The 12,474-nt window shown below is 39.5% G+C and overlaps 1 protein-coding gene across 1 annotated transcript in view; it reads right to left on the bottom strand.

Moving 5' to 3' along the window:
- Window positions 1–329: 329 nt before the first annotated feature.
- The window catches only part of LOC101898320 (glutamate [NMDA] receptor subunit 1), a 55,210-nt gene continuing 43,065 nt past the window's right edge, over window positions 330–12,474 (bottom strand). The window contains exons 7-14 of the mRNA XM_059128570.1: window positions 12,343–12,448; window positions 9,871–10,031; window positions 9,591–9,807; window positions 9,095–9,515; window positions 6,327–6,755; window positions 6,053–6,225; window positions 4,178–4,431; window positions 330–997 (exon numbers count right to left, since the gene is read on the bottom strand). Coding sequence (XP_058984553.1) covers window positions 677–997; window positions 4,178–4,431; window positions 6,053–6,225; window positions 6,327–6,755; window positions 9,095–9,515; window positions 9,591–9,807; window positions 9,871–10,031; window positions 12,343–12,448 — 2,082 coding nt within the window. The 3' untranslated portion in view covers window positions 330–676. The remainder of the gene's footprint in view (window positions 998–4,177; window positions 4,432–6,052; window positions 6,226–6,326; window positions 6,756–9,094; window positions 9,516–9,590; window positions 9,808–9,870; window positions 10,032–12,342; window positions 12,449–12,474) is intronic.

Here is a 12,474-nt window from a genome sequence, read left to right as displayed (position 1 = left end):
ATTTGCCGAATGGAAAATTGCGATATAATCAGCTCACGAGCCATTTTTCGGCCACCGCGACGCGGCCACTGCGACGCGGTTTCAAGTCGCTTCTTTAATTTTTTTTGTAACGATTATAATCAGCTGTCACTGAAATAATTTTAACAGCTGTCGGACGAGTGGCTTAGAAATGACAGCAGTCTGAAGTTGATTGCAGTTTTTCATCCCGCCCTGTATATGCGGTTTACAAGTGTTGCAAAAAATTATCACTCATGTGGAAATTTACTACGAAAAGTGGAATATGTTAATAAATTTAGCCAGGGTTATGGCAATAAAACTCCACTTAAATGTTATTCACACTAGAAACATTTATTCGATTTAGAGATCGATATTTTCCGCTAAATTTTGAACTGTTTTCACATTTAAATTGTTAACTTTCATTTGAGATTTGTGGACTTATTCTACTAATTTTGCTTAAATACAAATACATATAAAAACAACAATAAAAAGCTAAATTATTAACATTGATTTTCTGAACTTAACATAATCTCGATCCATAAAAATTAAACTAAAATTAAAACTGGATTTGGGATTCGAAATACAATTCGCAATCCATTATCAAAAATTATTACATTCTAAAAAAAATCTGGCTACAAAATCAGTAACAACTTAAGGATGGCATTTAATCCATTCCTTCTTAAACTACCAAATGCGAAACATCGCTGGTGTAGCCGGGCGAGTACTTTGGTGGCATTAAATTTCCCGAATGTTTAATTTTACCCAACATTGGACCATGAACTTTGGGTGAATGCTTGGGTTTAAAGGTCGGATCCAAATAGCGACGATTCCTCAACATATCATTGTCACCCAGCCATGCTTTTTCGGGTACACGAGAACCACCACCCAAACGATGATAACGTCGCTTATCCACGGTGTAGCTGATGGTGCCCGGATTTGAGTTGAGCCCGACATTGTACTGACGCTGCATGGCCAATGAGGTGCGTATCGTTTTGCGTTTCTAGAGAAGGCGTAAAAAAGATAAATATATTATTCATTTTCAAAAATAGTATTACTTGCAGTATGAAGAACGTAGGAGCGACAGTGTGGATAAAATATAAAAATGTTTTTGCCCAAAGTGATAATTGGTCGAAGTAATTAAAAATGGCCAGATCACCCCAATTGGAGACGGAGACAGATGAACTTAACACAAAAGCAGGCATCTGGCTGAAAAGTGAAAGAGGGATCAAGAAGACTGTCACTGCAAAAAATAGACAGCCCGTACAAAATACTTTGCACATACTTTTAAGATTTGGGCAAGATGCTGGAAAAATCTGCCAATTAAAAATAAATATTCCAAAATTATCAATTATTTAGCTGCCATAAAATACAGCATGTGTACAATTCAGTGATCTTGTGCGTCGACGTATACGATAATGTGCAAGGTAATAAAGTTTATGACCCACAAACACACAGAGAGAGAGAGAGAGACAATGAAAGGACAAGCAGTCCTACAATGTTCTCCATTCAATATAAGAATATATAATAGTTGTGTGACTGCGATTAGGTTAAGTTAGATTAGTTTCTGTAGTACTTAAGGAACATATTTTTAAATAAAAACTAGAATTGAATATACACCCAAGCGAAGCAGCTGCATTCTTTTCTTATTCTACATTGCTCCAGTTGAGCCGAATAGAGAATAGAGTTGAAAATCGAAGAGGGAGATTGGATTCTATTTTCATCTACAATATAGATGCAGGTATCTGGCAAAAACTGAAAGAGGGACGAAGAAAACTGTCGGTACAAAATATAGACAGTCTGTAGAAAAAACACTTTGTACATAATTTTAAGGTGAGTGTGAGGTACTGGGAAAATATAACAATTAAAAGTAAATATTCCAAAATTATCAATTATTTAGCTGCCATAAAATACAGCATGTGTACAATTCAGCGATCTTGGGCGCCGACGCATACGATAATGTGTAAGATAATAAGGTTTATGACCCACACGCACAGATATCGATAATGTTCTCCATTCAATATTGAAATATATAATAGTTCTGTGGCTGGGATTTGGTTTAGTTAGATAAGTTCTAGTAATACTTAAGGAACATATTTTTAAATAAAAACTAGAATTGAATTGACAACCGAAGAGCGAGGTTGGATTCCTTTCTCATTTCTCTACAGTCAGAGAACTTAAAGGATAGGTAGATTATTTAGGAGATATGGGATTAAGTACAAGTTTTTTTATTGCGAGGTCGTCAGGGTACACTGGGCAATGGTCCAAAGAAAACACCAATTTAAGTCTTGGCATAAGGATGTCTATTTATTAGCCTATGAAATTTTCAGTCTTAAAATGTATTCAGCCAAGATTCGTGGACGTCGATTTGAATGCAATTGCAGGACTTTTTTAATATAACAGAAATGTGTTGTGAGTGTAGAAGAGAGAAGGGAACTTAGCAAAGATACACCATGTAATTCGGTTAAGAAATCGAAACAACATTCGCACCACATCATCATGCTTCTGATAACGCTCAGAGGCATAACACAATATTGATTTAAAACAGGATTCAAATATTTTTAACTTGTTACATTTGAAACTTTTTGAGCCTGTCGAATTTATAACATTTTTTGATGCGATGGTTTATTTTTTAAGAACTTCTTAAATAATAGATTATACGTAATATCAACGCCAAAATGCCTATAAGAATTTACAACTGCAATGTTCCGGTTATTGAAGCGAAAATGCAGATTTGATGGTATTCTGGTACCAGTTCTAAAAATCATTAGTTTGGAGTTTAACTTTTAGGCTCCATTTCTGACAGTAGTCTTGCAGTAACCTGTAGTAACCGACAGCAAAACATTTGAACATTTGTCTTGGCAACATTAACATCCCCAGGAAGTAAGTCTGGCAGATCATTCCGATATAGGGTGAAGAGAACAAGGCTCAGTATACAACCTTGTCTAACTCCGGACTCTACATTAAAATAATCTGAGTATTAATTAGCGTTCCATATCTTACTTTGTGTTTGGTTATATAAATATTGTATTGTTGATACAATCTTTCCTAAAATGCCTATTGTAGAAGGTTTGTAAAATAAGCAATTTCTCGGAATTAGGTCAAAGGCCAAAGAAAAGTTGACAAGGAATGCGTATGTATATTTATATCCAATTTTATGCAGTATCACAACTTCCATATTCATCTCAGGTCTCTGGTTGAGAGAAATATTTAGATATATTTAGATAGCAATCGCTAACTCGTTTCGCAAATTATTGCAGATAAAGGTATTGAAAAGTGTGACCCTTTGTGGGTGAGGTACCAGAAGGGTTTGGCAGATAACTATACATCTTCACAACAGATTTTGGGTTTGCACAATTATTTGGCTGTGTGAAATTTGAAGAGAGTTCGATGCTTATTCCATGTTTTATAAGCGTTTTGTTTTTCAAAACTCTGACCCTTTGTGGGGGAGGTACCAGAAGAAATGGTCCGATCTCTACCATATTTATAACAGATCTTGTGTTAATAAAAATATTGAGATGTACGAAGTCTGAATTGAATCGGATGTTAATTTCGCGTTTTATGAGCTTCGTGAATATTCAAAATTCGTACCATTTGTGGGGGAGGTACCAAAAGGAGTGGACCGATATATCCCATATTCCCAGCTGATCTTGCGTTAGCAGAAATAATGGGATGTGTGAAATATGAAGAGAAGCGGAGGCTTATTTCGGATTTTATAATCGTTTTGATTATTCAAAACTTTGACCCTTTGTGGGGGAGGTACCAAAAGGAATGGTCCGATCCCTACCATCTTTATAATACATCTTGAGCTTCTGGAAATATTGAGATGTACCAAGTCTGAATGGAATCGGATGTAAATTTCGCGTTTTATGAGCTTCATGGATTTTGAAAATGTTGATCCTTCGAGGGGGAGGTACCAGAAGGAATGAACCGATATATTCCGTTTTCACACCAGACCTTGGATTAATACAAATTTTGTGATCAGAGTAATTTGAAGACAATCGGACTCTTACTTCTCTTTTTATAAGAGTTATAATTATTTAAGATTTTGGGGGAGATATTTGATGGAGTGGACCGATATTGTTCATTTTCGCAACTGACGTAGCATGATGTCAAGTTTCTTCTGAAGTATCGATTCTTCAAGTGTCGCTTGAAAACGCAACATAATCACACTTAATCTTACCTCTATGGTGCCTCTCCATTTGGCCGCCGCGTGCCGTGCTATATCCATGCGTTTTTGTTTCTTCACCTGATGCTTTTTATAGATCACCTCGATGATAATGAGACCGACGCCTATGGCTACACCAGCTGCCACCAAAATGAAAACCCCTGCCATATTTTTCAAACCCAATGTGTTGGGTGTTTTCTCAAACTGCTCACATTGTTGGGCATTGCCGTGGAATATCCATGCTTTGTCGAGGGCCTCCATGAAACCACCTGTTAGGAGTGAAGGAGAGAGAGAGAGAGATAGAAAGAAAATAACTTTAAATTCTGATTGAGAGAGAAATCTAGAAGGCTCTCCCTGTGTTAAAAATGTGAGAGAGAATTTTGAGAGAAATCTGCACAGGTCTTCAATAAAGGAGAACTTTCGAAAGACTTCGAATTTTCTCAAATTTTTATAAAAACATTCTCCAGATCTTCTATATACAGGGTGAGATGAAAAAACTGCAACTAACTTCAGACTGCTGTCATTTCTAAACCACTCGTCCGACAGCTGTTAAAATTATTCCAGTGACAGCTCATTATATTGTTTACAAGCGTACAAAAGCATTTCGGTGAGAATTTTCCAGAAAAAAAGTTATTCGTGATGGAATTCAAGCGTGATAGTGTGATTTCTTTATATTTGGCTGGAAAGCAACACGACTGACTATCGTTAGAGCACTCCAGCATATAAATGTGAATAAATCTTTTGTGTCTCGTACCATCGCTCGTTACCGTGGTACTGGTAGTGTAGCCCGACGTCAAGGAAGTGGACGGAAAAAAACAGCAACATCAGCAGATATGGTTCGAAAAATAAAGAATCGACTTGATCGAAACCCGCGTCACAGTGACCGAAAAATGGCTCGTGAGCTGAACATATTGCAATATTCCATTCGGAAAATATTGAAAAATGAGCGCGGGGTAAAGCCATTGAAATTCCAAAAAGTGCAAGAATTTACACCGCAACAGAAAGAAAATAGATTTAAAAGAGCTAAAGAGTTACTTCGCTTGGCCGAAAGTGGTGAACTGCCTAAATTGGTTTTCTCCGTTCTCAGATGAGAAAACATTCGTTGTTTGTAATCAAACAAAATGATCGTGTTAACTTGCCAAAGAGGTCAGCTGAAAATGTGCACCTTCGGTTGGCCAACAGAACTCAAGCGCTGGCCATGGTGATGGTGTGGGCCGCCATAACAGCCGATTGTCGCTCTCCGCTCATATTAATCGACCATGGCATCAGAATAAATGCCGAATATTATGGCGAAAATATTCTGGAGGGTGTATTAAAGCCTTGGCTACGCAAACATTTTGGCAGCAGACCTCGGACATTCTATCATGACTCAGCACCATCGCACTCAGCCACCCAAGAATGGTTTCAAAATGAGGTTCCTCGCTTCATTTCCAGCGTACAATGGCCACCAAAATCTCCGGATACCAATCCGTTGGACAATTGTGTCTGGAGTATTTTGGAAAGCAAGGTTGGCACTAAAAAATGCCAAAGTGTCGATTAAAGCAAGTAATCGCTTCGTCGGAAATGGGCCAAAATACCGCAGAGCAAAGTTGTGGCGGCGTGTGACGATTTCATTGGCCGATATATAGGCTATAATTCGTGCCAAAGGTGACCATTTCTAACAAATCTAAAATTATTCTAAAATTTGATCCTCTTTCCGACATTTTTTGCTTTCATTCAATAAAATTAAAAAAAAATAAATAAATAAAAATTATGGCCTTCGACATTGTTGCAGTTTTTTATCTCACCCTGTATATAAAATACCCTTTCGAATATTCAACCTCCAACCTTAAAATACCAGATCTAAATGAACTTTATTTTGTTGGAGAAAAAAAAAAACATTTCACTTACTCTCATGAAACTCTAGAATCGTCAAGGTAACTGCATCTGTCCAGGGTGATCCTTTCTGTAGGCCAATGCCATAACCGCTGCGACCAAATAACTCTCCAGCTGTGACCAGTTCACAATCTTTTGATGCTTCATATTCCAGGCGAGAAGAGTCCCATATAAAGGCCATTAACTTGCTAAATATGCAATCGTAAGATAGAGAGAGAGAGAGGGAGAACATTTAATAGAATATAAAATCATCATTGAATTTCTCTTGAGTTTCAAATTCCCCCCTTACCCCTTCTTAACATCCTCAATGGCCTGCTCTGCGGTATCGTAATTATTCGCCTCCATGGTACGATACATATTCGATAACTCAACCTGGCGTCTGAAATACATATCCACCGAAGATCCCTTCACCGTGGCACATGTTAAATTTTCCATTGTATTGCGGAGGCGAGCATCATTGATACCACTCAACTTCGTTTTGGGACGTTCCAACACGAGGAAGGCAGCCAAGTTGGCAGTGTACGAGGCAACAATGATCATAGCAAAGCCGGCCCATACCATGCCCAAAACTCGGGCAGAAAAGCTACGCGGTGTACCCTCACCAATGCCACTGTTCAACAGAACACCCCAGGCAAACCATATGGCCGAACTGAGATTTAAAGCTTTCTCTTCGTGACTGTCAACGTGAGATAGCTTAAAGCGGCCAAATGGTGAGAATCTGTTCAGGGTTGAGGGAGAGAGAGTTTGAGAAAAGAGCATGTGATTAGTAGAGAGTTTTGGAGAAATAATAAACTATTTTAAATCAAAAAAGAAAAGTGCTAAAAAATTGAGAAAAATTCTTAAAAAAAATATTGTGTCTCTTCCAAAAATACTTCATGCCCAGTTATTTTACGAAAAAAGAGAAAAAATTGTTTGTTATTGTCACAAAGAGAAATAGAGAGAGGGAGAAAAATACTCAGAAAAAATGTATTTGTTTCAAAATCTGTTCGGGTAGGGTTCGGTAAGAAAGAAAGGTCGGTAAGTTAGGTTTCCTCTATCCATAGAAGAGCTTTAGGTCTACTCTCTTCATAAAAGAGCTTCAAGTCTTCTATCCATAAAAGAGCTTTAGGTCTACTCTCTTCATAAAAGAGCTTCAAGTCTTCTATCCATAAAAGAGCTTTAGGTCTTCTATCCATAGAAGAGCTTTAGGTCTTCTATCCATGGAAGAGCTTTAGGTCTTCTATCCATAGAAGAGCTTTAGGTCTTCTATCCATGGAAGAGCTTTAGGTCTTCTATCCATAGAAGAGCTTTAGGTCTTCTAGCCATAGAAGAGCTTTAGGTCTTCTAGCCATAGAAGAGCTTTAGGTCTTCTAGCCATAGAAGAGCTTTAGGTCTTCTAGCCATAGAAGAGCTTTAGGTCTTCTAGCCATAGAAGAGCTTTAGGTCTTCTAGCCATAGAAGAGCTTTAGGTCTTCTAGCCATAGAAGAGCTTTAGGTCTTCTAGCCATAGAAGAGCTTTAGGTCTTCTAGCCATAGAAGAGCTGTAGGTCTTCTAGCCATAGAAGAGCTGTAGGTCTTCTAGCCATAGAAGAGCTGTAGGTCTTCTAGCCATAGAAGAGCTGTAGGTCTTCTAGCCATAGAAGAGCTGTAGGTCTTCTAGCCATAGAAGAGCTGTAGGTCTTCTAGCCATAGAAGAGCTGTAGGTCTTCTAGCCATAGAAGAGCTGTAGGTCTTCTAGCCATAGAAGAGCTGTAGGTCTTCTAGCCATAGAAGAGCTGTATGTCTTCTATCCATAGAAGAGCTTTAGGTCTTCTATCCATAGAAGAGCTTTAGGTCTTCTATCCATAGAAGAGCTTTAGGTCTTCTATCCATAGAAGAGCTTTAGGTCTTCTATCCATAGAAGAGCTTTAGGTCTTCTATCCATAGAAGAGCTTTAGGTCTTCTATCCATAGAAGAGCTTTAGGTCTTCTATCCATAGAAGAGCTTTAGGTCTTCTATCCATAGAAGAGCTTTAGGTCTTCTATCCATAGAAGAGCTTTAGGTCTTCTATCCATAGAAGAGCTTTAGGTCTTCTATCCATAGAAGAGCTTTAGGTCTTCTATCCATAGAAGAGCTTTAGGTCTTCTATCCATAGAAGAGCTTTAGGTCTTCTATCCATAGAAGAGCTTTAGGTCTTCTATCCATAGAAGAGCTTTAGGTCTTCTATCCATAGAAGAGCTTTAGGTCTTCTATCCATAGAAGAGCTTTAGGTCTTCTATCCATAGAAGAGCTGTAGGTCTTCTATCCATAGAAGAGCTGTAGGTCTTCTATCCATAGAAGAGCTGTAGGTCTTCTATCCATAGAAGAGCTGTAGGTCTTCTATCCATAGAAGAGCTGTAGGTCTTCTATCCATAGAAGAGCTGTAGGTCTTCTATCCATAGAAGAGCTGTAGGTCTTCTATCCATAGAAGAGCTGTAGGTCTTCTATCCATAGAAGAGCTGTAGGTCTTCTATCCATAGAAGAGCTGTAGTTATTAGAGCTGTAGGTCTTCTATCCATAGAAGAGCTGTAGGTCTTCTATAGAAGAGCTGTAGGTCTTCTATCCATAGAAGAGCTGTAGGTCTTCTATCCATAGAAGAGCTGTGGAAGAGCTTTAGGCTTCCATAGAACAGCTTTAAAATATTCATTCAAAAAGGTCTTCTCTTCATAGAAGAGCTTTAAAGGTCTTCTATTTATAGGATGGCTTTAGAGCTCTTCAGATAGTCTTCTCCTCATAGAAGACATCAAGAGGTCTTGTAAAGCTTTTAGAGATTTTATAGAAAACTTTTATACCAAGAAGAGCTTTTATGAATTTTCTATTCATAGAAGACCTTTTGATAACCCTTAAGATTCATCTTCCAATAAAAGAGCTTTAAATGATGGAATACCCAATCTTTCTTACCGAACCCCGCTCCCTAAATTCTCGTTAAAAGAAGGATAAGGATGTGATTGGAGAGAATCTATTAAACCATGCTTTGTTTTGCAAACTTTCAATATTTCTACTCTCAGAAGATAGCTTGCATGAGTTGAGTCGTACTACTCCCACCCCCGCTCTACTTACCGATCCAACAGATAGAGTACCAAGGCCACCACATGGACTGACACCACTACCAATATCCACAGCGTGTTACTAAATGGCTGTAAGAAGGACACTAAAGTACTCGATCGGGATGGCTTCTTTTCGAGTATTGTAATGCCTTGATATTTGAATGGTTTCGAAAATTCAATATATTCGGCACGCTCTGGATTAATGGTTAGTGGTGCAACAATCATGTCGGCCCGTTCGTTAACCAATTCGCCAATCAGGCCGGTCCATTCCTTTTTGGGCGGTGAGGAGGGTAGAGTGCCAGTGGTGGAATTTTTGAGGATGTAATGGCCAAATTGTCCATCGGGTGAGAGTCCGAGTTCATAGGTGAAATTGATGCGCTGTGAGAGGGCTTTGAGGAGATCAATGCAATAGCCACGACAGCAGTAGTCATTTTCTGGAAAGGAGAGGGAGAGAGAAAGAGAGATTTTTTAAAATTTAGTAAATGAAAGGAGGTGTTTTTCCAACTCACCCACTCCATTTGTATTATTAAACAGCGGACATGGCACCTCATCATCCACACAGGCCACCTCATCGTCCGTCAGACGCCGCACATAGACAAAGGGTTTCTCCTCAATAGTCAATACCTTCAAATGTGTGGGTATCATGATACCTTCTGGCTTCTTGCGTTGCCTTCCCGGCCATATGATCAGACTATCGTTGATATGCAGACGCATTGTGGCCTTGGCCTGAGGACAGAGGAAATTTTATTAAGATTAAGAAAATATGGAGAGGTTCTCTCTCTCTCTTACCGGATCATAATAGAATTCCCCCACAATTTGCCTCTTCTGCTTGGGCCTCATATTGATGACATGATAACCGGCATAGATACGATCGCCATTATCATCAAAGGCCACTTGGCCAGTTTCTCCGGTTATATTGCGGGTCTTCAGATAATGGAAGAGACGTTTGCCTGGAAAAAGAGAGACATTTGACAATTAGACCTTTCTCCCACTGGGCCCCTAGACACTCATCAGCTTGTCAATTTGGACTTCTAGGTACATCAGATCGGTTGTATAGGCTTCCTAGATCTATACCGAAATGGAGGAGCTTCTAAATACCTTCTATCCATAAATACCTCCTATCCATAAATGAACTTTAAGTGTCTCCTATCATTTAAAAGCTCTCTTATCCACAGATGATTTTTAAAGCCATCCCATAACTCATTTGGTCTCCCAGGCCCATCAGCTCGGGTTGTATGGACTTCCTAGCTCCATATATAAGCTTTAAGAGCCTCCAATCGTTCCACAGACGATTTTTAAAAGCTATTCCAAAAATAGCACTTATAGCTTTCATATGCTTCATATGCGTGCTTTAAAAGACCTGTTATTCATAGAAGATCTTTAAAAGGGTTTCTATTCATTGAAGAGTTTTAGTTCTCTTAATCGTGGTCTCCTGCCCAAATAAGTGTATTGGGTCTGTCATCAATAAATTAACTTTAGGTCCTCTCCCTGTAAATTAGCTTTAGAAAAGCTCAAGATCGTAAAAGCGTAGCAAAACTTTATGTCTTCCACTTATTTGAAGGCTTTTGGTATGTCTTCCTTGAAAAAAAGTTTTCTCTTCATAGAAGAGATTTCTAGGATCTGCAATCCAAATACGAGCCTTTAGGGATATTCTTTTCAAAGATGGTGTTTGAGGACTCGTCTATGAAGACTTCCTGCCTTGTCAGTTCGTCTATAAACTCCCTGTCCCGTCAGCTCGTCTATGAAGAAGACTCCCTGTCCCGTCAGCTCGTCTATGAAGAAGACTCCCTGCCACGTCAGCTCGTCTATGAGGACGCCCTGCCACGTCAGCTCGTCTATGAGGACTCCCTGCCCCGTCAGCTCATCTATGAGGACTCCCTGCCTCGTCACCTCGTCTATGAAGAAGACTCCCTGCCTTGTCAGCTCGTCTATGAAGAAGACTTCCTGCCTCGTCAGCTCGTCGATGAAGACTCCCTGCCTCGTCAGCTCGTCTATGAAAACTCCCTGCCCCGTCAGCTCGTCTATGATGACTCCCTGCCTAGTCAGCTCGTCTATGATGACTTCCTGAGGACTTCATGTCTCGGCAGCTCGTATATGAAGACCCTCTATGTGGTAGCTCGTATATGAAGACTTCCCGTCAAATACAACTCAGAAGATTTTCTGTCCCATCCAACTTGTCTACGAAGACTTCCTGAAGCATTCAACTTTTCTATGAAAACTTCCTGATCCATGAAGTCTTTCCGATTCGTCAAACATGTCTATGAAAACTTCCTGATCCAAGAAGACTTCCCGATTCCTGACGCATTCAACTTATCTATGAAATGAAGATTTCCAGGTCCATCCAACTTGTGAATGACGACTTACCGACTCATCCAACTTGTCCATGAAGATTTTCTAACTCATCCAACTGATCTAAGCAGACTCCCTGACCTTTCTCGGAGAACTTTCTAACCCATACAATTTGGCTATGAAGACTTTCGAATCATCTAATTTGTCTTAGAAGACTTCCCATCCTACTTGTCTGTGAAAAATTTCCGACTCATCCAACTTGTCTCTAAATGACTTCCTTACCCATCCAACTTGTCTCTGAATACTTTCCGACCTATCCAACTTGCCTTTTAAGACTTCCTGACTCAACCAACCTGTCTATGAAGTCTTCCTGGCTCATTCACGAATTCCTCCCGGCTTATCCAACTTGTCAATAAAGACTTCCTAGCTCATCCAATTGGTCTATGAAGGCTGCTCAACTCATTCTACTTGCCTACGAACATTTTCCGACTCATCCAACTTGTCTCTGAAGACTACCTGACTTATCCAATGTTTCTCCTAAGACTTTCTGGCTTATCCAACATGTCTTTGAAGACTTCCTGGTCAACCCCACTCGTCTACCAAGACTTCCCAATTCATCCAACTCGTCTATGAAGATTTCCAGACTAATCCAACTTGTCTATGAAGTCTTCCTGACCCATTCAACTTGTCTATGAAAACTTCGCAGCTGGTCCAAGTTGTCTGTGAAGAATACCCCACTAAACCAACTTGTCTACGAAGACTGCCTGAGAAATTCCACACGCCCACGAAGACTTTCAGGCCATCGAACCAATCTGTGAATACTCCCTGATCTCCTCTCTGGCCCGCCAAATCCTCTATGGTGACTCCCTGGCTCTCCAGCCTGTATATCACGACATTCTGCCCTACAGCTCCCAACCCTGACCTTTAGACACTCCTGATCTTTGGCTAGTCTATTAAAATAATAAATCTTACCTGATTCCCAATTAACTCCCGAGTCATCGCAGTTCTTTGGTGGCTCCGTAATAGTTTCATTTTGTCTCATTTCAATAATGGCAGAGGCCAGGACATAAACGGAGTCCTAAAAAGATAAAAAATAAGAAAAAT

Source organism: Musca domestica, unplaced genomic scaffold (genome assembly GCF_030504385.1).
Source record: "Musca domestica strain aabys unplaced genomic scaffold, Musca_domestica.polishedcontigs.V.1.1 55, whole genome shotgun sequence".
Lineage (NCBI taxonomy): Eukaryota > Metazoa > Arthropoda > Insecta > Diptera > Muscidae > Musca > Musca domestica.
Note: the sequence above shows the minus strand (reverse complement) of the source record. Positions and strands in the feature narration are given on the sequence as shown.